A 26,999-nucleotide genomic window follows, 5' to 3' on the forward strand; every position below is an offset into this window, starting at 1 on the left:
TTAAAATGACGCGGCTTTTTTTTTTTTTCTGCTGTTGCTGAATCAGGAATCTCTCTACAGAACGCCACCAACAAAACAGCAAAAATCTGTGTTAAACTCTCTCTCCCTTATTTTTAAGCCTTCTCAGGTTTTTAAGTGGATTTAGCCATCACGTCTGGGCGCCATGGTTGTTTTGCTTATTTTTAACTCTTGCTTGTAATTAATTGAATACCATAGTCCTGAATAGTCCTGAATACCATAGTCTCTCATCAACTGAAAATTACTCTGCCATTTTCCTCTTAAAGTCTTAAGTTTTCTTCTTCTCTGATTTCTCTTGTAGAAATCATGTTTGGTGTGTGTCTGATAACTCTTGGCTTCTGTGCCTTTGGATCTACACGACTTGCTGGGTAATTTCTTTAGTTCTGCTTTTATTTCATTAATTCTCTCTGTAATATATATGTATTTTAACTTGGACACCGACTTGATGTTTTTATCTCTGGGAGTTGCTTTTTTCTTTTTTTCTATAAACTTGTCTCATCTGTTTGATGATCCTTTTTTTTTTAATTTCCTCTTTTGCTTTTTTAAGTGCTGATTTGTATTTTGTAATCTCAGTTTTCAAATCCATAGTCTATGGTTCTGTCTTACTGGTTTTTATTTCTACTTTCTTTAGCTCGTAGGGAATTTTAATTGGAATCTTCCTGTCTCGGATCTTTCTCTTCTTACAGGAACTCTGTATCAGAAGGTCTACTTTTAGAGAGTGTTTGTCAGGTGCCTGGAAGCATTTCTAATCCAAGACCTATCAAATTTTTAAGTTGGTGTATTTGGGACCACACAAGTAGTGTGACTTCCAACCACAAGTCCATGGGTTTGTGGGCTGTGGTTAACAGAGTCTCTGAGGGGAACTGTATTTTTACTCCCCCTGAGCTGTTGGGGGAGGCTCACCATCTACTGGGGGCGCATTTAAGGATCCTGGGACCTCCCACTATGATCAGACTCCAAACGTCCCCTGCCTCCTTGGCTAGCAGCCCATAACGACCCCAGATCCATACTAGACCATATTAGCTTAGTTTGTATCCCCAAGGAAAACTTCCTGCTTCTGAACTAGTTTAATATTTCTATTTGAGCTTTCTTTTTGAGACTTGACTCAGGAATTTTTTTTCTTTGTACCTTAGGCATTCATGTAAAAGACTTCATTCATTTCCTACCTGGCCTATAAATGTATAAAAGTAACAATAGTCCATATAATTTCTCAGTCTTTGCTGTAAGTTCCCAGACTTGACCAGATGTCAGTCTGCTAATATGAGGATATCTTGGTATTATGTTACTATGCTTACAAACTGCTTGAGAGGCAAAGAAAACATACAGATAAACTTGAGAGAAATACAAGAAACAATAGCTCCCTAATGAGGCCCACATGTCTTGTAGTTGAAGTCAGTGTTTTAGGACACTGAACTTTAAGAAGCAGGCATTGGGGACAGCTTGATGTGTAGTAAAATTAATGCCCTTGAAAGTGGAAGCCGTCATTGTTTTAAGGGCGACTGGAAGGGGATTTAGAAGAGTTAGAGACAAATAACTGAAGTTCTAGACAAACATAAGGCATTTACTTCCAGTGAAGTAACTTTAGGCAATAACAACAAAAAGTAGCACCTATTCAGTGAGAACTTAGGCCACATCTTCCGTGGGTATTTATTAAATGTTTGGGGAGATGCACAATTAGTTATGTGAGCAGAAATTCCCAGTCTGGGCATCTTTCTTAGACTTAGTATTCTCGTTTTAACTCTTGTTTTCACATGGTAAATGTAACAGGATTCTAATAGTGTTGAGTGCAACATTTGTTGACTCCGACTGAATGACAGCTTTAGCTATTTGCTGTTGTTACAGCAACTAGTTTTTATTTTCCTTTCCAATTCCATGTGTTGCTCCCAGTCAGTGGGGTAGAACAGATTTGAGTCACTTTTCTTTTCACTTGCTTTCTTATTCTATAGCCGTTTATAAGATGTGCGCTGTAGGACCCTCACTGGCCACTAATCTGGACCTAGTGTCCCTTTGACGCTTGTCATGTGGGTAAATGTATCCTTCCTTGTCTTCATGCCTTCAGGAGTAATACGCTGTTTTAAAGAGGTGCCTTGATGGCAGTGCTCCTCAGGACGTGACTGGTGGTTTTCCTCTATAAAACCTAGGACCCAGAATGGATTCCACATTTGGAGTTTTGGTGTTAGTGACGGTGGTTGCTAACATTTTTAAAGTGTTTGGAATTGAGTGCTACATAGTCTAATTTTTAACACACACAAGAATTTTAAGAGATTGATATGTAAGTGTTCATAAATACTCCCAGTAAATCCTAAGCCCTTAATTATGTAAAAAAAGAGGCAGTTTTGACCTATATGAAAATTCTTAAAACATGCATTTTGTTTTTATAAACAAAGCCTGTAATAGTATCTAGTTGAGTTATTTTAAATCATTCATACGCTATCCTTTGAAGACTTTTCAAATATTTCGTGTGGATAAGGTCAGAAGGAATGTATATTCTTGTAGATTTTATAGGAATATTTATGAGTTTTTATATGCACAGAAACTGCCAAAAATCATTCTGAATAGGTTATGCTTGTTAAATTATTATTGTCATCTTGAATCATCTGCACTCATGGCTCACTTTAGAAGGAACTTTACCCTTAGTTGTGGTATTATTGATATCTTTAATTTATTAGTCCATGGATATATGCATAAAGATTTTTTAAACCAATTTGTACAAAACTAAAAGCAGTAAAATGAAGTTATTTTTCAGTCACAAAGTGGCTTCTCTTAAATGAGGCTAAACTGGCTCCGAAGAATGTTCTTGTGCATTTGCCAAGAGACTTCTGGGATGGGCATATTTTTAAGAACTCAGAACATAAACAACTGTGATCTGTGGCAAGAGATTTCAGTGACCTCATGATGACAATGAGAACAAAGCATTTTTAAGTATTGTGGTGGTGTTAACTCATTGCAATGTGTTTGTTCTATTTTGGTATATTAGTGAAAGCCAGGCAAAGAGAACTACAGACTGACTTGAATTTAAGATACTGTTTCTTTATTGCTAGAAACAGACTAAGTTCCAAAGAGGTATTATTTCCTAAGAATAAATATTGCATGTATGAACCAGTTAGAGACAGAAGCCATTTAGACCTTAGAGTTTTGATTCATTTTTTTGTTGGAAATAATATGTTCTAAACATCAAAGATCAAACACTTGGCAGGAAATAAGAATCCTTCCTTCAAATGGATTAAGACAGACGTGTTTATTAAGTACTTACTGTGTGTTTGGGACCATGCTAAATATTATGGAATGTGAAAGAAAGTGAGTCCACACTGTTTTTAGTATACAGAACTGACATATGCCGGTGGGACTTAGAAAGCAGAGCTATAGAATTGAGTACCAAATAAAATGACATTTCACTTACATAATGCAAAAATAATCACATAATCCCTTTTCAGTAATTACCTCTACCCAAGCGTGGTGGCACATGCCTTTTCCTCCCAGCTCTCAGGAGGCAAAGGCAAGTGGATCTTTGTGAGTTCACATCGTGAGTTCTAGACCAAACCTTGTCTCAAAAAACTAAAATGAAAAGATATTAAAGATTTAACTATTATCTAATAATATAATAGTATGTTTTTGAAAGTTGAGATAGACTGGTTATATGCTGAACTATATGCATTATATATGTCACTCTATCTTGTTATGTGAAATCCATTTAGTGTCTTCTATGTGAGGATCTCACCTTAAATTCCCTAGGTACATTACTGGTTCATTTGAGTATCTGTATATGACTTTGTATCACTCATATACCTCCTGAAAACTATGTACTAATATGAAATGTTTTTCTCGTAATGAATGGGTTTTAATGATTCATTTTATGTGCTTGTATATTAAGCACTCGGTGGTATGCTTGGTGCCTTCAGAAGACAAGAGGGCTTTGGATCCCTAGAACTGGAGTTACAGGTGGTTTTGTGGTATAAGGACTTTCTACACCAGTTTTGAGCCACCATGTGGGTGCTGGGAATCAAACGTGGGTCCCCTAAAAGAGCAATCAGTGCTGTTAGCTTCTGAGCTATCGCTCCAACCCCAGATACTTTTTTTTTTAATTGAAGATTGTATTTCTGTTTTGGTATCTAACAAATCAGAGTTCCTACCATCAGTATTTCATTAAAAAAAAAAAAAAAACTTGAGAATACATGTAATTTAATACTTTTCTAGGTCCTAGGAATTTGGAGACTAAATCTTTGCCTAACAGCCAGGAAATAGACCTTAGAACTCAGCTGTTTCAACCTGGATTTTCATCCCCACAGCCTAAAAAGCACTGTTGTTAGTAGTTCTATATATTTGTACGTCTACCGAGTATTTTGAAGTTGAAAGCAGGTGAAGTGCATGTGGGAGGGAGGGTTTGCATACATCTCATCTCTGCCCAGTTTATTTTGTTTGCATCCTGAGATCAAAGGTAAAGTGAGTGAGTAGGCAGAGGGGAGGGTTAAGCCTAAGCTGACAAAGGTCATCACTACGACCAGAGTAAGAAATAAATTTTTGGTTGTGAGCCTAGCCTTTAATGGCTGAGCCATCTCTCCAGCCCAGCCAGAGTAAGAAATATATAACTACTTTTCTGTCTTCTTTGAAGATGATGGTATTTATTTATTCATCTATCTTTGTTAGAAATTTTGAAGGACTTATTTGGATATGGAACTTTAAATATTTATGTGACACAAAATCCATCTTTTAAAAATAGCAAATGGCTTGGCGTGGTGGCACACACTTATAATCCAGTCTGTCAGGAGGCAGGGCCAAGAGGATCACCACAAGTTCAAGGCCTGTCTGGCGTACATAGTAAGTTGGGGACCAGCCCAGTCTGCGAGGTCTGCATAGTGCGACCCTGTCTCCATACAAACAAAATAAAATGTGACAGTGGATGGAATGGTCAAAATAGTCCTCTGAGAAAAGAGGTGACCGATCTAATTCATCTTCCCAAACACATTCAGAATGCTGTAAGTGCAAAAAAAGTCCTGGAAATGGTTCTGTCTTACTGGTAAATACATTTAAAATGTATTTTAATTTAATTTTAATGGCTGAAAAATACATGAGTCTAGAGTAGTCTAGGAACAAAAGCTTTAGAGATGAACCATTAGAACAAACAGGAGCCGTATGGAATAGAGTGAAGCTGGTAGCCTCTGCATCTCAACTCCATAGCCTTGGAGAGTGCCTGAGCGGTGACTCAAGGATTTGTTCTCAGAGACAGGAAAAACTAAAGATGATTTTGCATAATTAGCTATTAGTTGTAGTTTGAGTTTTTACTCTAAAATTTCTCTTCACTCAGTCTTCACCAAAAAGCCGAGAATCAGTAATTATCCTTGGAAGCTCAAAGCAAATAGAGAGAGAGGAGGGTTAGACCTAAGTAAATATTTGGGTTTCTTATCCCTTTATTTTTTTTAAGTTTTGTTTGTTTTGAGACAATATTTCTATTGTATAGCTCAATTGAACATAAACTTAACTTTGAAGTACTAGGCTTGTAGGTAAATCAGCATGTCTGACTAATAATAGGTTTTTCATTAATGTCCATATGATCATATATTGTTAATCTTTTTTATTTTCTTTGGCCAGATAGATCTCTCACTCTCTCGCTTGCTGATTCTCTTGCTCTCTCTCTCCCTCTCTCTCTCTGGAAATAGGATTTATTTTGTGGTCTTGATTGTTAAATATACCTACATACATAAACTGTGTTTGTTCTCTTTTGCTTTTGTAACCCTTTAACTGAGCAAAGACATACTATTTAAGCTAAACTATTTTTCCATTTCTAGGCCTTAAGGAGAGTGCAGAAGAAATGGTCAAAAACAAGTTGGAGGGAAAGGATAAGCTGACCCCTTGGGAACAATTTTTAGAGAAGAAGAAAGAAAAGAAAAGACTGAAAAAGAAACAGAAGGTATCCATGTTAATTGGTCAGGTGTTTATTGAATGCCAGTTGTGTGCCTCACACCCCACCTGTAGTTTTGAAATGCATGTCTCTATGACAGAATCTTGCTGTCTGGCCCACACTCCATCCCAGTTCTGGGACTGTAGGTGTGGACCGCCACACCCATCTACAAGGAAGTAACTGATCTTTAAGTGGCAAAGTAGGATAAGAGCCCTGCCCCCTTGATATGGTACCTCCTTTTACTAAGCTTTCTTCAAAACTTAAATAGGCAGTTAAATGCTATTTGTCGAATGATTCCACAAGTAATAAAGGTAGCAGTTTTGGGGAAGATTTTCTAAGTGAGTCTTGATAGAGTTAATAAAATACTCAGAGACTTTCCCCTACACTTGTACTTTATCCTTTTTCTGATTTTGCTTCGTTTGTTTGTTGTTTTTCAAGACAGTTTCTCTGAGTAGCTCTGGTTGTCATGGAGCTCACTTTGTAGACCAAGCTGATTGCAAACTCTGAGATCCATCTGACTCTGCCTCCTGAATGCTGGGATTAAAGACAAGCAGCAGCACCACCACCACACTAATGTTCTCTTTTTCTTATTTGTATCCCTTTAATTTCCTTCTCTTGCCTTATTGCTCCAGGTAATGAATGCATCAAGCTCAATATTGAAAAAATGTAGGAACAATGGACAGACTTATCTTGTTTCTTATTTCAATAGAATTGCTTTAATTTTTCTCCATTTAGGATGGTGTTGGCTGTGTGTTTGTCACATAGAGCTTTTATTATATTGAGATATATTCCCTCTAGCACCACTCTCTTGGATTTTTATCATGATGGCATGTTGGATTTTTGTCAAAGGCTTTTACTTAATCATATGATTTTTCTTTTTAAGTATATTTATGTTATTTATTACATTATTGGCTTGCATGTGTTGAGCCATACCTGTATCTAGGATAAAGCCAACTTGGTCATAGTGGATAATCTTTTTGATATATGTCTGTCTTCAGCTTGTAAATATTTTATTGAGTATTTTTTTAATCTATGTTCATCAGGGATATTGGCCTGTAATTTTTTTTTTTATGTTGTATCTTTACCTGGCATTGGGATTAGAGCAATACCAGCATGCATCATAGTAGGAGTTTGGGAGTACTCCTATTGCTGTTATTCTTTTAAAAAGCTTTTTTGCAAGAGTTAAAGTGTTCTGCCTGCCTGTACACCTCCGTGCCAGAAGAGGGCACTAGATCTCATTGTAGATGGTTGTGAGCCACCTTTTGGTTGCTAGGAATTGAACTCAGGACCTCTGGAAGAGCAACCAGTTGCTTAACCACTGAGTCATCTCATTTTTTTCAAAATTTGAAGAAGACTGGCTCAGATCTTTGAAAGTGGTAAAATTCTTCTGGGCTTTTTTTTTTCGCCAACGGAAGCCTTATTGCTTTTTCAATCTCATTTGTTATGCGTCTGTTGAGATTGTTATAACTTTGATAGTCTGGATAAATCTACAAATTCAAGTTCCTCTTTTTTTTTTTTTTTAGATTGTTCAATTTAATAGCATTGGGGTATTTTAAATATTCCCTTATCTGAATTTCTGTGTGTTGTAATGTTTCCCTGTTTATTTCTGATTTTGTTATTTGGGTTCTCTATCATTCTTTTGGTTAGTTAGGCCAGAGCCTCTGTCAACTTGTTTATCTTCTCATAGAAGCAGCTCTTAGATTTGTTGATTCTTCATATTGGTTTCTTTGTTTTGGTTTCATTGGTTTCTGCTCTGGTTTTTATTATATCTTGCCATCTACTGGATTTGTTATCATTTTGTCCAAAATTTTTAGTTGCATCATTAAGTCATTTATTTGTGCTCTTTATAATTTTGGTATGTAGGCACTTAGGGACTTGCAGGACTGTTTTTAATGTCTCCCAAAGATTTTGTTGCATTGTAGTTTTATTTTCTTTTAGTTTCAGAAAATTTTTTTCTTGATTTCTTCTTTGACTCATTAATCATTTTAATAATGACTTGTTTACTCTCCTTGAGTTTGTATACTTGAGATTTATTTGGTATTGATTTTAGCTTTTATTTAACTATGGTCAGGTAAGATACATGGAGTTAATTGATTTTAATTGTTTTGTGTTCCATGATACATTCTATTATAGAGAAGCTTCCATGGGCTGCTGAGTAAAATGCATATTCTTTGATGTTTGGGTGGAATAAGTTCATTGGATGTATAATATCATTTGTTTGATGTTTCCCTGTTCATCTTTTATCCAAATGATCTTTCTACTGGAGGAAGCTGGATATTGAAATCACCTACTTTTAGTGGGCTGATATTAATCTATGTTTTTAACTATAGTAGTATACATGAAATTAGGTGACCAGTTTCTGTACATATATGTTAAGATAGTAATATCTTCTTGGTTAACTATGCCCTTGATTAAAATGAAGTACCTTAAGTAGTTTGAATGTAATTGACCCCTACAAGCTCATTGGGAGTGGCACTATTAGGAGTTGTGGCTTTGTTGGAGTAGTGTGGCCTTGTTTTAGGAAGTTTGTCATTGTGCTTTGAGATCTCCTGTGCTCAAGATACCCCCAGTGTCTCAGTTCACTTCCTGTTGCCTGTGGGTCACGGACTCTTAGCTTCTCCAGCACCATGTTTGCTAGAATGTAACTTTGTTGCATTATGATGATAAGGGGCTAAATTTCTGAAAATGTAAGTCACTCCAGTTAAATGTTTTCCTGTACAAGAGTTGCTGTGGTCATGGTGTCTCTTCACTGCAATAGAAACCCTAACCGAGACAGTGCCCTTTATCTCTTTTGATTAGTTTCCGATTGAGGTCTGTCAGATGTTAGGACAATAACACCTACTTGCTTCCTGTCCCTGTTTGTTGGAATACTTCTTTTCATCCTTTCTGTTTAAGATGGTGCCTATCTTTAACGCTGAGTTTCTTGTAGACAACAGAGAGATGAACTTTGTATCTTAATTCATTTAACCAGCCTGTGTCTTTTAATTGGAGAGTTGAGGTGATTAATATTTAAATTATTGAAAGGTGTGTGTTGATTGCTGACATTTTTATTGGGTTTTTGTTGTTGTTTGGTTGTTGTTTTTGTTTGATTTGGTATTTATGTTCTTAGTTGTATTAGTATTCATTAATTACATCTTCATTTGCCTTCTTTCTAGGGTCTCTTGGCTATGCTTATTCTTCACTAAGTACTGTTTCCAGTATTCTCTTGAGGCTTGGTCTTTCTGGACATTAACTCTTAGCCTATTTGCGTGGTGGAAAGTTTTTCTTTCTCCTTCAACTATAGCAGATGACTTTGCTTGGTACAGTAGTCTACGTAGGTGGTGTTGTAGAACTTGAAGTGCCTTGTGCTCTGGTTTTCAAAGTTTCCATTGTGAAACTAGCTGTTATTCTGATGGATTTTCCTTTTTATGTGATTTAGGATTTTCCTCTTAGAGCTTTCAGTATTTTCTTTGTTGTTTTTAAGTGTTTTTATGTTGTGGGAAGTTTTGCTTATGGTATTATCTTTTTTGTATTAACAACTGTGCTTCTTAGATCATCTGGGTATGTCTTTCCTTAGTTTGAAAGTTTTTTTCTATGATTCTTTTGAACATCTGGTCTTTGCCATTGATCTGGGATCATTTATGCCTGTAATTAAAGATTTGGTCTTGCCATGAAATCCCCGTTTCTATACTATGTTTTGTTTTGTGTTTCTGCTTTTTTTTTTTTCATATTTTTCTTGTCTTACTCCCCTAGTTTGTCTTAAGATTCTGATAGTATCTCTTATATTTGATCAATTTTACTTAAACGATTTTTCTCTTGAGTTTTCTGATTGTGCTGTTTTTCAATTCCATCTTCATTTTAACTTAAGATCTCTTCAATATCCCTATGCCTGTTGAATTCCTTTCTCAAATCTTATATTGTCTTTGTCATGGTATTTCAGCCTTGTTTGTGTTTTCTTGGACACCACTCTTTGAGTTCATTGAGCTATTCAGTTGTGTCTTTAAACTCTGAATCTGTGTATGATTGTTCTGTTCTGTGTCCCTGGGGTTCATCTTGGCAATACTCGCTAGACAACATTTCTATAGAACTGGTGGATTTGGGAGGACATACTGACTTGTCTTTGATAGTTTTTGTGCAGTGAGACCTGAAAGTGTGGGCTTCTTGTGTTGGTCATGTATTTGATGTGAGCACAGCAGGCTCATGTGATGCCTGGAGATTAGGGCAGGCATGAGTGGGGTAAGCCTGGGAATTAGGAAGGGTGCAGTCATGGTAGGGTCAGGTGGGATCACCAGACTGAACCAGAACACATGATGTACAGGCTTAGCTGGGCCTTGAAGCTGGATCTGGCACAAGCCCTCCAGGGCCAGAGTTGGGAGGAATTGTGCCATGCACCAGTTTCTCACCACCTGGGATTGGCTAGAGGGTCACTCTGAATGAAGGCTCCCAAGTTTGGCAAGTGCCAGAGGGAGGAAAAGCAGCAAAGAGGAGATCTGGACTTACTAACATTTAAAATACATACAGTAAATAATCAATTGCCTGCACCAGTCTTGTTAACAGCCTTCGGACTCCTCGGTGCCTTTAAAGCTTAGGGGATCATTTTGCATTCAGGATGAATAGATTCTAAGCATATTTAGTAAAATGACAGGGATGTTTTAGAAAAAACCCAGTCTGGTTAGTATTAATCTCGATTTACTCTATGGTTTTATTTGTTAGTTAAATAGACCAATACAATGTAGGAAGTCTGTTCAAATTATATTAGGGAAATATCTATGTCTGAGTCCTACTTTGGTTTCTGTTGCTATGATAAAATATTCTGACCTGAAGTAACTTGGGGAAAGAAAGGGTTTATTTCATCTTACACTTCCAGGTCATATGCTGTGTGAAAGGTCAGTGTAGGTTAAAACAGGAGTGCTGCTTTCTGGCGTGTTTCCTTTGGATTCCTCAGCTACATTCTTTATGCAACCCAGGACTAAAGATGGCATTATCCACAGTGGACTAGGCCCAACTTCATCAATTAGCCGTTTAATTAGTACCCCCACAGACGTGGCCACAGGCCAGTCTAATGGAGGCAATTCTTCAAGTTTCTGTCAAGTTTACAAAAACTGAACAGCACAGTATGCACCTTACAACTTTCTGAGGACAGGGATCCCATACTTGATAATATTCTTTTCTTATAAAAATCATAGTTTCCTTTAATTATTTTCCATGCCTATGTAAACATAGAGCTACAGACAGTTTGAGCTGCCATGTGGGTGGTGCTCTTAACTTCTAAGCCATCTCTTCAGCCTCTATATTGAATATCTTGACTTCAAAAATGTTTCATTTTCTTCATAGTCACATACTTCAGTCTTTATAATGTTGCAATTCTTTTTACATTCATCTTTAAGGCTCTTGCTGAAGAAGCCAGTGAAGATGAGCTTCCCTCTGATGTTGATTTGAATGATCCCTACTTTGCTGAAGAAGTTAAAAAAATAGGTAAGCCAGCCTGTACTTGTGATTTTTCAGTTGGAATACAAAGAAAAGAATAATATGGGTTGAAAAAAAAAATAGTTGAAACTAGTCATTCTCTCAAATATGCTAGAATTTGGATAGCTTAATTAATGGTTTATACCATGTCTGTCCTGAAGAGTTCAATCATAAGTCATATTGAGAAGAACCAACATGCCTCTTGTATATAGAAGATATAAAGTAATTCCATCATGAAGGACTTTTTTAAAATATTTATTTTTAAGTTCTGTGTATGACTCTTTTGCCTGCATGTATGTGGACTACATGCATGTAGTGTTCAAAGGGGCCAGAAGAGGATGTCAAAACACCTAAAACTAGAGTTGCAGATGGTTATGAGCTGCCGTGTAGTCTGGAAACCTAACCTGGGACCTCTACAAGAGCAGGTCTCTGCAAAGGCAGTGAAGAATTTGTCTAGCATGTATGCAGTTTTTAAATGTAAGCATAAAATGATAGTATAATAGCCTTTTCTATTCAAATATACAAAGGCATCTATGCTTAATATTTAGTCCCTCTTTCATTTACCCTTGTTAAATACAGTTTAAAAGCCAGCTTTTCTCATAGCTCCAATTTTCTTCAAATCCCTAGGCTAAGATGACTTAGCGGCTTCCTATGTCTAAAGAGTCTTGTCTCCATGGTTTTTATACCACTTATGCTTCCCAGATACTTTCATTTGGATCTTTTGGGTGTATGTGTTTGGTAAGGTTGAGGCCATACTTGGCAAGTTTGTGCAGAAAGCACTGTAAGTATTCATTGCTGTTGTGTGCTTTGCCTTCCCCTCATCCTTATTTCCACACACATGAACTCCCAGTACTTATTCTTGAGAGCGCCAAGCTGGCCTTGTAAAGAGAAGTAGTTTATGAGATCTCCCTGCTTCTTGTCCCTGCTGACCAGTGGGCCAGAACAGTTCTCAACAGGAAAAGTCAAAATGCTTAAAATTCTTTCCTGGTTTTTACGGCCCTTTAGCACTGACATTTTATTGGTGAAAGGAGATTAAGTTGAATAAATTCTATTATATGCTATGAGATTCTTAGGAATTGAAAAGGGAAATGGAAACCTAGCATATTCGCTTTTTCTCATACCTTTGTAATCATTTCTAAAAGATGATTAGCCTTGTCCCTTGACTGAACAAAGTTTATTATTGAGAACTGTGAAGCATTAAAGCTTCCTTGTTCTGTGTCCAAAGTGCTTCATTTGACATATATAATCTGGTCAGATTGCAGAGCTCAGAGCAGCATTCAGAGAATAACTTAAATAGTTCAGTAGTGTAAAGTAGCAGCTAAATTGCATGTAAGCTTTCCCTGGCATTAGTATCAAACATTCTGAGTAAGTGGACAATATAGGCAAAATTTGTTTTCAATGTGTTTTTTATTTCAGAATGCTCCATAAGAATTGTTTCTATCATCTGGTTTTGTTTGTTTGTTTTTCAAAGCAGGGTTTCTCTATGTAGCTTTGGGGGCTGTCCTGGAACTCACTATGTAGACCAGACTGGCCTCCAACTCATAGAGATCCACCTGCTTCTGACTCCTGAGTGCTGGGATTAAAGGCGTGCACCACCACCAACTTCTATCTTGTTTTAAAAGTTAATGGTACTTCGTTGTTTTAAAGGAAAATAGAATGAGAACTTTTTACATGAAATGTATGACTAAAATGGGTGTCTTGCCAAGTTTGTTCACTCTGTCATTAAATATTGTGATTGTCAGATGCAGTGCAGTCCGATAAACTAGAGCTATAGCAGTAGCAATAAAGGCAAGATGGCATCTTTTGTACAGTCTGGTTTCAGGGAAGATGTACTAAAAGTAGAAGCAAGATTATGTGAGTGTGGTGTTTAAAAGAGTGGTGCAGAGAAGATAACGAGGGAGAGAAAGAGAAAATGTTGTGTCTTGTAAATAGAATAGGCAGAGAAGGCTCCCTGGAGGTGTTGAGATTTGAGTTGGGACCTTGGGCACAGACTGCCAGAGGAAGAGCATTGCACAGGAAGGAAAAGGATGTAAAGTGAGAAAGGACATTTTGTGCATTGTTGAAGGAACTGAAGACCATCGTATGGCTGGGGCACCGTCAGAGAGGGAGTTCTGTGTGGAGCTAGGGTGGATTTCTAATAGGAAGGGACCTGCAGAGCTTTGTTGTCTTGACAGAAAGTTAGGATTTTATTGTTGACCGTAGCAAGCCACCAAATAGCTTTAAAGCAGGAAAGTGACGTCATCTGGTGTGTCTCTTAACATATTGCTGATTCCTGCAAAGAAAATATGTTGAAAGAGACACTAGTGAGAGCTAGAAAACTCAATTTTACAAAAAAAAAAAAAAAAAAAAAAAAAAAAAAAAAAAAAANCACCTTTAATCCCAGCACTCGGGAGGCAGAGGCAGGCGGATCTCTGTGAGTTCAAGACCAGCCTGGTCTACAGAGCTAGTTCCAGGACAGGCTCCAAAGCTACAGAGAAACCCTGTCTCGAAAAACCAAAAAAAAAAAAGAAAGAAAACTCAATTTTAACAGAAAAAAAGTTCATTGTTGGCCAAAAAAAACAGATCATTTTGAGGGGAGTTATTGCCAAAGAAAATCAATTAAATGAGTTCTCAAGTTTAAAGAGGTTGCTTTGGCCAGGATAACTAAGAATGGATAAAGACGAGACATAAATCTGAAGGCCAGACAAGAGGCAAAAGTATAGAATGTGCATCAAGGCCACAGGAAAGGAGACCAAGACAGAAGAGAACCAGCTGAACCTCACAGGGTGTTTCACAAAAAGAAAATGCCCCTTTTAAGTAGTAGTGTAAACAGAGTGCAAAGCCGTTTGCACACCTGGTATCCATTCAGTGAGCAAGCACTCATTGTCAGAGACTTTCAGCACTTGTTAGAAGATACTTCCATAAAGCCTCACACCATATAATAATACAGACTACATATCTGACATATGGTGGTTCAGTAACCTGATACCTAGAGACCAAGCCAACTTAGCTTGGGTAAGAATACTCTGTAATGTTCACATAGTGGCAGAGTTTACTAATGGCATATTTCTTAGACTACAATCCAACTTACTAAATGACCCATGACTTCTGTCATCATGATGTCTTCTCCCATACTTTATGCATCAGTACAATTACTTACAGTACAACTGGACTTTGAAATAAATGGTTGGTATATATTGTACATATGTATAAACAGATAGATTTAATGAATAATTTTCAGCTAATTTCTGTAGTTGGAGACTACTCTTTCATTTCCTAGCTGTCCAGACCTAAATAATCACAGAAACTGTGTTATTACAATATTGCTTGGACAATAGCTTAGGGGTATTCCTACCTAGCTCTTACATCATAAATTGACCCATTTCTATTGATCCGTGTATCACCACGAGACTGTGGCCTATCGATAAGTTCTGGCATCTGTCTCCTTGACTCTGCCTACTCTCCATATCTGTTCGGATTTCCTGCCTGGCTTTATTCTGCCCTGCCATAGGCCGAAGCAGTTTTGTTTTGTTTTTTTGTTTGTTTGGTTGGTTGGTTTTTTTTATTAACCAATGATGTGGGATTCCCCTCTGTATGCTGTGAATATGTCTTATTACCACTAGTTAATAAAGAAGCTATTTCCGCCAATGACTTAGCAGAGTAAAGTCAGGCAGGAAATGAGAACAGAGAGAGGGTGTGTGAGTAAGTAGAGTCAAGGAGACATGTAGCTGCCGAAGGAGAAAGACAGACGCAAGAACAGATGTCAGAACCTTACCCCATAAGCCATACATACCTCGTGGCGATACACAGAATAATAGAAATGGGTTAATTTAAGATATAAGAGATAGCTAGGAATATGCCTAGGTCGTTGGCCAAACAGTGTTATAATTAATATAGTTACTATGTGGTCTGAGCAGCTGGGAAATGAACAAGCATTCTCCGTTTACAAACCAATTGGTAATAAAACATTCACAGCATACAGAGGGGAACTCCATATCAAATTTGTTCTTTCCAGGATAAATGACCTTTTCTTTACCAGTGTATATACAAAGTATAGCAAAGAACAAAGATTTGATGTAATGTTCTGTGCTCATGATCCAACAGGGTGTAGGAAGACAGTGTCCTAGTTTAGTTTCTGTTGCTGTGATAAAACACTGGCTACTACCAACTTGGGAAAGGAAGGACATATGTCTTAGTTGGGATTTTTATTGTTGTGAAGAGACATAAGCACAGCAACTCTTAATAAGGAAAACATTTGAGGCTGGATTCCAGTGTCAGAGGTTTAGTCCATTATCATAATGGCAAGCATAGCAGCAAGCAGGCCCACGTGGTGCTGGGAAAGGAGTTGAGAGTTCTGATCTTGATCTACAGGTAGCAGCAGGAAACTGCCACACTAGGACTAGCTTGAGCTTATGAGACCGCAAAGCCCACTTCCATAGTGACAGACTTCCTCCAACAAGGCCACACCTCCTAGTAGTGCCGCCACTCCCCATGGCCAGGCATTCAGACATAAGTCTATGGGGGCCATTCCTCTTCAAATCACTTGTGTGACATTTCCACAACCATCCGTCATCTCAAGGTGATGTCCCTTCCTAGAGGAAGAGGTTTGTTCTAGAGGAAGGAACAGACTGGAGCAGAGACTGTAGAAGAGCACTGCTTCTTGGCTTGCACAGCTTCCTTTCTTATACCACCCAGAATCATTTGCCCAAGGGTGGCATGGACCACAGTGGCTGGATCCTCCCACATCAACCATTAATCAAGAAAATGCTCCACAGACATGCCCACAGGCAGTCTGATGAAAGCAGTTCCCCAATTACGATTCCTTTTCCCAAATATGCCTCGGTTTCTGTCAAGTTGACAAAACCAACTAGCATGTATGGAAGCCTACTTGTAGTCTTAGAGAAGTCAGTTCCTGTAAGGAAGTAAATAAGAGCTTTTGTATTTTCGTTTGTGCCCCCAGGAGTAAGGCTTGATAGTGGGTTCTTTTTTTCTCTTCAGTAGTGGTTAGACAATAGGTATTCTTAAATGGAGCTGGTGTTAGCTCAAAATTCATTGTCTTGGGGTTTTTTGTTTGTTTGTTTGTTTGTTTGTTTTATTTGCTTTGTCTTTACTCAGGTAGCCTAAATTGATATATAAATGTATCGTCACAATATTGCCTTCATTGTTAATTTGTTAAGATAAATCTTGGAGATTGGTACTATAGAAGTAAAATGCAGTCATTACTTAAGGATATATACCTAGTTTCCAAAAATATTCAAGACATAATGATTAGCAGTATGATATGCCATGTTTTGTTGATAATCATGGGAGCCCTTCCCTTTCCTAAACAGAAACTGAAGGGGAATGTATGTGGGGATGGGAACAGAGTGAGCCTTAGAGGGAAGAGCTAGAAAGAAAGGAGAGAGGAGAAAGTACAGCCAGGAAGTAAAATAAATAAGTAAATGAGTTTTTTTTTTAACAAAAAAAAAATTATGTAGTTAAGAGTGTACATAACCAGAACAGTAGTATAAGAAGGTGAGCTGGAGTATATTTATAACATACTTGCCCTTGGGCATCCTGTAGAGCTAAACTTATACACCTTATAAAATTGTATAAACTTTCAATATGTGAAAGAATTGATTTTGATTGATGTCAGATGTGGTATTTGGGTTGGGTTAGGAGCCAGTGTGAGCACCAGAGATTTGTTACAATTTTTCCCCCAAACTGCAATTTGTTATTAAAAGAGTTAGGAGAATTTTGAAAATATACTTCTAAGATGAAAGTTTTTTTTTCTTTTGGAAATGAAATATTTGAAGTGATGTTTTGTTTGTGTTTCAACAAATAAAACTAATCTGAAGATCAGAGCTAAGCCACTAGAAGCCAGGGAGTGGTGGCACACACCAGGACAGAGGGCTCTTTGTTGGTTCTAGGCCACCCTGGGCTATATAAGATTGAATCTGTCTAAACAAGAACCAGAGCTCACACAAAGGTGATCCTAGCACTTGAAATCTCATGCCTTCAATTTCAGCACCAGGGAGGTGGAGACAGGAGTGATATGGCTGTCGGACAGAGAGAGGACTGTATGGCAGGAGGAGACAAGAGTTCAGTGTACTCTGAGGCTTTTTGGAGACAAATGCAGTCTGAGGATGGATTGCCCCTTGTGTCTGAGCATTGATAGAAGTAAAAAGAACTCTAGTGGCTGGTCACTTTGCTTCTCTGATTTTCAGCATTAAGGCCAATGTCTAACACTGGGTTTTTAGTATTAATACCAATTAGAATTTGTGCTACAGACATTGGAATTATTTTCTTATTGCCAATTTGTAACTTTCCCCTTTTTTAGTGCTAAGGATAGACTGAAGGCAAGCACTTGACCCCTAAGCCTTACCCAGCCCTAATTGTATAAACTCTATAAAGATTTTGCTTGGGGGCTGGAGAGATGGCTCAGTGGTTAAGAGCATTGCCTCTCTTCCAAAGGTCCTGAGTTCAATTCCTGGCAACCACATGGTGGCTCACAACCATCAGTAATGAGGTCTGGTGCCCTCTTCTGGCCTGCAGGCACACATGTAGAAAGAATATTGTATACATAATAAATAAATAAATAAATATTTAAAAAGAATTTTGCTTTTGAAAAAGTAGGACTAAAGTGTACAGTACATCTCTTTAAAAAAAGAAAGAAAAGGGCTGGAGAGATGGCTCAGAGGTTAAGAGCATTGCCTGTTCTTCCAAAGGTCCTGAGTTCAATTCCCAGCAACCACATGGTGGCTCACAACCATCCGTAATGGGGTCTGGTGCCCTCTTCTGGCATACACACAGACAGAATATTGTATACATAATAAATAAATAAATATTAAAAAAAAGAAAGAAAAAAAGTCATAGTATCAGCACAATTACTAAGAAACTTAAAACATGTATAATCAGACAATAATGGCAATAATTGCAGGTACCATATAATAATATGTGCCAAACAGTAACTATATTCTTACAGTTTACTAATCCATGGAGTCCCTAGACTAACCCTACAGGTAGTTGCCTTTATTAAATTCCATGTTTGGGGCTGGAGAGATGGCTCAGTAGCTAAAAGCACCTACTTCTTTTGCAGAGAATTCCATTTCAGTTCCCAGCACCCACATGGCAATTCAATTGTAACTGTAATTCCAAGGGATCTGATACCCTCTTCTGACTTGGTACACACACATACATGCAGGATATAGCTCAGGGTGTAGAGGGGCTTGCTGCCATGTCCAGGACCTCAGATTCCCAGGACCCACATGATAGGAAGGGAAAACCAACTCCCACAAGTTGTCCCTTGGCCTTCACACTTGATGTGTTGCATGCATAGCTAGCTGCATACCTACACACCAAAATAGGTTTAAAAATAAAAAAACAAACCTGTTTTACAGATAAGGGCATAACCAATTCTTTTTTTCTAGGATGAAGCAAATTGTTCATTCTTTTAAATAACCTGTGTGGGATTTTTGTTTTCTCTCCAAAAGAACTAAGCCATTTTGTTCAGTACATGGTCTAGTGATTCTCTTTATTAATTACTGGTGTTTTGCTTTGGTTTTGAGGTGGTCTCACTATATACAGACTCACAACTCACAACCTTTTGTCCTCTGCTGAGTGCTAGAGTTACAGAAATGTGCCACACACCAACAGAAATACCTTCCTTGCGGTACTTAGTCACCTTCCAGAAGGCTTGTGTACGCTGTTTATGCCCATGGCCTTCTTCATTTTGTTTATAGTATAAACAGATGTTGCCTGTTAATCTTGTCGTTTTAACCCTCCTCTGTTGGTTTGTTGTACCAGGTATAAAGAAGAAATCAATGAAATGTGCAAAGGGCAGCACATCTTCAGAGGAAGAAACTGAACTAGAAAAACAAAAGGTAGAAAGTGGTCGTTGTTGAGTATTTATCGATGCTTGGTCTGAGGAGTTGGAATGATGTGGTTCATGTGGGTTTTCAGTGTCTCTAATTTTAAAACTGATTTTTCCAGTGGGTTTTTAAATACATTATAAGATACATAAATATTCTAGTCACATATTTTTAAATGTTACCTTTAACCAAACACTATTTCTCCAGCTATTATGGAGTAAAAGTTTCTCAAGCCCTTTATGAATAAGGAGATATTCTCATTCTCACCCTTTAATATGACTGAAACAGAAGATATTGTTGTTGGAACATAAAGTAATATTTGCATATCCTTTGAATCTATTGGTCCTGTTACAGTTTCTGTTACAGATTGTCAAATGCTAATTTCTCTTTTATTAGTAGTAAATACAAGTTTAATGTACAATGCTAAATCTTAATGAGAAATGCTGTGAAGCTTATGCGTAACACAGGGGCGCAGGCTTTGGGCCTGACTGACCGCCCAAACTGTTCAGTTTAATACATTCTTCTGTTCTCTCCCCCATTGCGTGTTAAGTAGTCCTCATAAGACATGGGACATGATTCAGTAAGGAAGCTGAATGTGAGTGCCAGTGGTGGAAGGAAAAGAAATTAAAGTGTTCATATGTGTAAGGGTCACAAAGCATTGCTTGTGGTTGTTTGCTTGACTCGTGAGGTGTCTCTCTGATGTCATGGTCAGGAGAAACAGAATACTTGGTCTCAGAAGTAAATGCTGAGTCTGCTCATGAAAGTCTATTAGTATTGAAAGATAAAAAAAAAAAAAAAAAAAAAAAAAAACGAGCAAAGAATTTTCCTAGTTGCTAAAGTGCACATCTGGAAGCTGTAATTTGAATCACAAAGTAAATTTCCTGTCATTAGAGAAAACAAGGTGGAAATGAAATGTATTTGAAAGACCCGGGGCTCTCGTTCCCGTGCTTGCTAATCAGATTACTCTACAAGGATGGACACCTGTCCTTTGCATAAAGACTATCTATTCCTTTCCTCCTTTCTTGTAGCTAGTCCACATCACAGCCTCGAATGGACCTACACTATGTGTCTTGGGCCTCTTTCTACTCTCCACTCATTGACTGTAAGCAGTCCTCAGAGTAGCAGTGCAGGAAAACTCTGCTGTACGTTTGAAGCTTTGTCTGTTTCTTTCCATAGGCTGAAATGGCCTTGCTTGTAATGGATGAGGAAGAAGACAGCAAGAAACACTTCAATTATGACAAGATTGTGGAACACCAGAATCTGAGCAAAAAGAAGAAGAAAAAGCTTATGAAAAAGAAGGAGTTGCTTGAGGATGACTTTGAGGTAACTGGCAGCACAAGTCATTATTAGCTCCTTGAAGGTGGAATTAAATCTAAAGGCAGTTCTGGATATAGAAATTAGACATGAAGTTACCCTTGAAAAACCCTTAAAGGTCCCTTAATGGTAATAGAGCAACTGTTCTGTAATCTAACACAGTTCATCCCAGAGTGATGAGCTCTAAGTGAAATTGTTACCTTTAATTTGGTAGCTGTGTTAAACAAAAATCTGTGGCCTTCAAATGGTAAAACCACAAGCAGTGACAGGCATGCCTTGAGAGGTAGTTGAGCATGGAGGGGTTCGCATGATATTGGGCTCACTCCCCCTGTGGACAGTAGCCAACATAGTGGGTAACCCTTTTTTCATTGCTTCGTGTCACGTTTCTGTTCCTGTTCAGTTTTCTTATGGTAAGTGCCTGGTCCTAATGCCCATATTTTACTAGGAGTTACTTAACATTTTCCACTAGTGAACTTGGAAGAAGAGACGGTTGAATGTTGAATTTGGCTAAATTGGAGGGAAGGACATCAGCTTCTTCATAGTATGTAGAATGATCGCAAGGCCACTGTTGCTCTACCTGTCCATGTATGCTTCTATCCCCATGAAGTTTCTGATGAACTGTTTTTTCTAATTAAAAAGCAAAGAATAATTTCTTATTATGCGTCCTGCCTTCACACATAACTATGCGTAAAATATTTTTCGTGGAGCTGTGATATGGTCCAGCAGGTAGTAGCACTTGCCTCTGAGACTGACAGCCAAGTTCAGGCCCCGTCTTCCACGTGGTGCAGAAGAGAACTGACACTCTCATGTTGTCCTCTAACTTCTACACACCACACGAACTTTTTTTTCCATGAGGGCTGTGGAGATGGTTCAGTGGGTAAAGAACTTGCTGGACCTTCATAAGACCTGAGTTTGGCTCCCAGAACCCCACTAAAAGCTAGGAGCAGTAGCATATGTGTATAACCCAGGGCTGTAGGGGATAGAGACAGACTGATCCTGGGGACCTGCTGACAGCCAGCCTTCCCAGGTGATAAAGCTCCAGCTTCATTGAGAGAAACTATCTTAAAATACAAGGCAGACAATGTTAAAGGAGACACCTGTCATCAACCTCTTGTCTCTGCATGCAGGCACAGACACCTGTACACACATATGCACACACACAGAATTTTCGTGAGAGTTCCTTTGTTACTCTTGGTATCATGTCTGTTGTTTTCGCTATAACTAAGTAAAGCTGTAATCCATCTCCAGTACACTCAGGTTTTTTCTTTGTTGTTCACTGCTAAGCCTGACTGGATTGACAGGTATACTTTTTAAGGTACAACCATAGTGCTTTTTGTAGAAACATCTAGAGGATAAGTTTGAGGTTTATATCTTAAAAATCTTGGACTGGAGAGTGGATTTCTTTGCCCTCACCTAATAACTGTTTGTGATTCCAGGGTGATTAAACCTAGCACTTCACACAGGTTTAGGCTAGTACTACCATTGAGCAACATCTGCAGCTACCGTTTTGCATTATATTTTCCAGCAGTGTTTTGCTAAGATGCCCAAGGTGGTCTTAAATTTGTAGTTAAGCCTCCTGAGTAGCTGGGATTACTGCCCCATACTACCTGGCCTAGCTAGTAACTACTTTTGCTTAACACCAAGTTTAAAATTTCTTAAAATTGCACATAATGCAGTGACTGCTTAAACTCCAAGCAGTTAAGCAGTGTCCAAATTGACTTATTTATGATGGACAGAAGTCAGTATTATGCTAAGTGAGGAGTAGAAGCCCTGCCTTGGGAACCACTTCCCTGACAGTGAAAGTAATGATCCAGTTACATACCACTATACACATGGGCCACTATTCTTCCCTTTCAAGTAGATTGGTTTTGGGGGAAGAGAACAGCGTATCCTTCACATTGTGATTGAAGGGCAGGCCTTAAGAGTCCATTGAGTCTACTCTGGATGTGGTGGCACATGCCTATAATCCGAGTTCTTAGGACGCCGAGACCTGGAGGATCTTGTGTTCAAGAGCAGCAAGTTATAGTCCAGCCTAGACTTAAAAGACAGACCTTGTCTCAAATAACAAAGTAAAAGACTTTTTTTGGTTGTAGAAAATGGTTCTGATGCCTCATTGCACAGTGCGCACACTTGTATACTAAGAACCAGCAGCTCTTTGCCTTTATTTACTTATTTGTTCTCTTTGAATTCACAGGTAAATGTTAGCGACGCACGGTTTCAGGCAATGTACACTTCCCACTTATTCAATTTGGATCCTTCTGATCCTAATTTCAAGAAGACAAAAGCTATGGAAAAAATTCTTGAAGAGAAAGCTCGGCAACGAGAACGAAAAGAAGAACTACTTACTCAAGCAGTGGAGAGAGCTCAGCAGGACACGGGAAAGGCAGCACAGAAGCAGCACTCAGATCCTGCCTTGTCTTTGCTGATTAAATCCGTGAAAAACAAAACAGAGCAATTCCAAGCCAGAAAAAAACAGAGAGTCAAATAGCTGGACACTGTCTCTGTGCTCTCAAGTACACAGAAATAGTTTAAGGGTTAATGGGAATGTAGCTATCTTAACCCCAGCACTCGGGAGGCAGAGGCAGGAGGATCTCTGTGAGTTCGAGGCCAGTTTGGTCTACAAAACAAGATCCAGGACAGGCTCCAAAGCCAAACAAAGAAACCCTGTCTCAAAAATTAAAAAAACAAACAAAAATATATGTAAAAAAAAATGGTGTCCATTTTTTTGTGTACAGATTAAAAACAAATTTTTAAAAAGTATATATGGATATGTACATATATATTTATGTTTATATAGTACCTTAATCTCTCAAAACTCGAAGCAGAGCTAAATAGCTATTAAGATAATTTATTTTCGTAGCATAAAGGATGAAGCTGTGAACTTTTTTCCATGCTTAGTAATTTGCATGTAGAGCTATTGGATGAGCAGAAGTGCACAGTGTCTACTAGTTTGCGTTTTTTACTAGTTTTTATAGTGTCGGTTTGCCTCATATATGTACTTCAGGCAGACTATTCTGAAAAAAAAACTGAAATAAGACTGATGAAAGAAACAGTTCCTTGGAAAGAGTTTCATTTTTATATTGCACATAATTTCATTTGAAAGGCTCGTGGGCTCTGCAGTCATGTTTCTATTTGTAGCAACAACAACAAAAATCCTTCTGTTCTTTAGATTTTTTAGAATGTTTTGGAAGGGTAAGTATACTAGAATAAAGAGAATCCCACTTCTTTGTAAAATTAAAGGACATCTTCAAGACTAATGCCCTTTGGTTTATCTGGTATAGATTTTAAGAGCTATTAAATGTTTTCTTTGTAAGAGTTGCCATGGTTGTGGTGCCTCTTCACAGCAATAAAAACCCAAACTAAAACAGCAGTTGATACCAGTGATTGGGGTATTGTGATCGGCCTAATCATGATATTGTTTGGGGTAATGGGGACTTTGATACCTTGGGTTTGGAAAGCAGTGAAGTGTTTAATCACTGCTTAATGGACCATATAGTAAGAGCGTTGAAGACATAAATAATTTTTTCAATTAGATCAGATAAGGGCAAAGGTTATGGTCTTTGACTTCATTTTTTGAAAAAGTTTGACATACTATGAAAAGACTATTTGATGCTCACATATGCCTTAATTGGCACGGTGCTATTGTTAGTCCTTACTCTTTTTAAATGTCTCCTGCAGCATATTTACAGCAGCGGGCAGCAACTGAGGTGACTCTTCAGGTGTTACTGACTCTTAGGCGTCCCTCTCGCATTTCTGCAGAGGAGGTTATGCGTGCCAGCTTATCTGAAAGTCAAAAGGCTACTTACTGCCTAGTCCCCCCACGTTGGCAGCTCTCCAGGAATGAATGTTCTTCAAGGGCTAGTCAGTGACAGGTAAGAGCTTGTTCAGCAGGTCAGTCTAAAACAGGCACAGTCCAGTTGCTGAGCCCACACCCACACAGCTTTAACCTAACACTTAGGAGGCAATGGAAAATAGATCCATCAGTTGGAGGCCAGCCTGGTATAGAAAGTAGGTTCCAGGTCAGCTGGGGCTACACGATGAAAACAAAACAAAAATAGCAGCTAAGTGTCATGTTCCTTAAGTCACTATTGCTTGATCTTTCACCTTTAGCTCATTTAATACAAATACCAGTGTAGTGACAGTCAAAACTTTGTGGCTCATATTGCCCCCTGCCCCTTTCTTGAGGCAGGGTTTCACATAGTCCAGACTATAGAACCTTGAGCCTCTGATCCTCCTGCCTCTACCTTTCAACTCCTGGAATTATACATGTGTCCCATCATGCACAAGACACACAGCACTAGGGAATCAAACTCCAGGGCTCCTGCATGCTAGGCAAAAACTGCTAATTGAGCTGCATCCCCAACCCCATTTCTCCATATTATCAAAGCAACTGTTTCTACTACATTGTGATAAAATTGTCTGCAACTTGCTGGAACAGGATGCTTAGAAACTGGGGGGGTTTCCAGATTTCTGGACGTGGACCCAAGTCAAGGGAAGTGAGATAAACTCCCCTAGAAAGCCACTGAGCCTCTGTTGTGCTGGTGTCCCTAGCATTTTGATTCCAAGCTGTTCTCATCATCTCTGGGTTCACATCATCACCTTCCTCCAAACATACAGAACCAGTGCCAGACTCAGGCACAAGGGAAAATGGAGTCGTGTGTGAGAGAGTCTATGCCAAGCCTTAAATGTGAGTTCTACATTACCCGAAATCTGCCAAGTAGCAGAGACAACATCGCTACATGGTGTGACAGTGCCAAAGCAAACAGACTGTCTTGGAAGTGTGTACTAGGGAAGCTGAGAGAAGTGTCTGCTTGGGACTTATGAAGTGTTTTCATTAATTTTTAAAATTTAAAATAAAATTTCCCCATCACTTTTGTCTTGATAACATGTCATTTTTTTCTTGAAAAAAATTCTTAATTATCGGTATTTTTTCTCTTGGGTCAGTAACAAAAAATGTAACTTGTGTATTGCAAAGAGTTCATCTGAGGGCTGTGGTGATTCATGCCTATAATCCCAGATCTCAGAAGGCTCAGGCAGGAGGATTGCCATGAGTTCCATCTAAATCAAGCCTTGGTAACAGAGTTAGACCTTGTCTCAAAAAAAAAAAAAATTGTATATTACATGGGGGGGGAATTATCAAATTAAGAAGGAAAAGTGCTTTCTTTGTAAATGTATTTTAAGATATATTTTATGTGATTTAAGGAAGAATCACTATTTTCTTAGACTGGTTTTGAATTCTTGGTCACAAACCTGCCTCAGCCTCCAGAATGTTGTGGCGACAGGCGTGTGTGGCTATGCCTGGCTGAAAACAGACTTATTCCAAGCCAGGCGGTGGTGGTATGCCTTTAATCCCAGCATTCAGGAGACACAGGTGGGCAGATAACTGTGAGTTCATGGCCAGCCTAGTCTATAAGAGCTAGTTTCAAGACAGGCACCAAAGAGAAACCCTGTCTCCAAAAACAAACAAAAAACCAAAGCCAATAAACAAAAAAAGGGCTTATTTCAACAGCAACTCATTAAGTATAAACTCTGAAAACAATTACTGATTCCATATGTTCCTCCTTTTGAATGAATAGCCTAGACTTTACTTTCTGCAACAGTGTTAGGGTTCTACTGGGAAACTCAAAAGAATTATCTGAGACCACACAGGAGATGCACTCCAGATTTCTTTGTATGCCAGTGCACCTCAGTTTCCCCATCTGTGGCATTAGGAATGTAGCACATTAAACAAACCAACAATACTAGTTTATTTCCTAGTCTTAGAATACTTGAAGCCAAGTACTTTATAAAGTAAAAAGAAAAGTATGTTAATCACAGATTTGGAGGCTGAAGATTCCAGATCAGAGGTAGGTAGTTCAGGTCTGGGATCTCAGTACTTGGGAGGTGGAGGTGAGGGGATCAAGAGTTCAAAGTCAGCCTCACCTATATAACAATTTCAAGGCCAGCCTGAGGAGAACTTATCTGAAAAATACAAGGAGTCCAAGGTCAAGTGGCCTTGTCCACTCAGCATTGAGGGACTTTTTGCTTGGGTCACAACATAATAGAAAAAAACAAATACCAGAAGGTTGATTGCTTACAGATGAAGTAGATTACATGAGGTGGCCTTATTTCCAGGAGAGCCACATAAACTCTGAAGACCAACCAACCTCTTTAGATAGTGATGCCTGCATTGACTTAATTAATTCCAGCATTGGTCCACCTCTGTGGGGTCCTCCTAGGTGAACAATGTCAGACTGGGAACCAAGCTCCATGGGATACAACCAAACCATATACAAACCATGGAACCAACTCAAACTATCTCAAGTAAAAGTCACAAGAATCAGGTATAGTGACATGTGCTTTTAGTGTCAGTACTTGGGAGTCAGAGGCAGGTGGATATCTGTCAATTTCAAGACCAGCCTGGTTTACATAGTAAGTTCTAGCCAGGGCTACATAGTGAGACCCTGTTTGAAAAGAGACGAAAAAGAAAATGTCACAAGAGTGAGAATACTAGAGTC

At 38.5% G+C, this 26,999-nt stretch overlaps 1 protein-coding gene across 1 annotated transcript in view; it reads left to right on the forward strand.

Moving 5' to 3' along the window:
• Positions 1-25,373, forward strand: part of Esf1 (ESF1 nucleolar pre-rRNA processing protein homolog) — a 51,061-nt gene extending 25,688 nt beyond the window's left edge. The window contains exons 10-14 of the mRNA XM_050134313.1: positions 5,802-5,923; positions 11,281-11,368; positions 19,124-19,200; positions 20,365-20,511; positions 22,697-25,373. Coding sequence (XP_049990270.1) covers positions 5,802-5,923; positions 11,281-11,368; positions 19,124-19,200; positions 20,365-20,511; positions 22,697-22,990 — 728 coding nt within the window. The 3' untranslated portion in view covers positions 22,991-25,373. The remainder of the gene's footprint in view (positions 1-5,801; positions 5,924-11,280; positions 11,369-19,123; positions 19,201-20,364; positions 20,512-22,696) is intronic.
• Positions 25,374-26,999: the final 1,626 nt, after the last annotated feature.

The sequence above is a fragment of the Alexandromys fortis genome, unplaced genomic scaffold (assembly GCF_014885135.2).
Source record: "Alexandromys fortis isolate MF-2015 unplaced genomic scaffold, M_Fortis_MF-2015_v1.1 scaffold_6, whole genome shotgun sequence".
In the NCBI taxonomy this organism is placed as follows: Eukaryota; Metazoa; Chordata; class Mammalia; order Rodentia; family Cricetidae; genus Alexandromys; species Alexandromys fortis.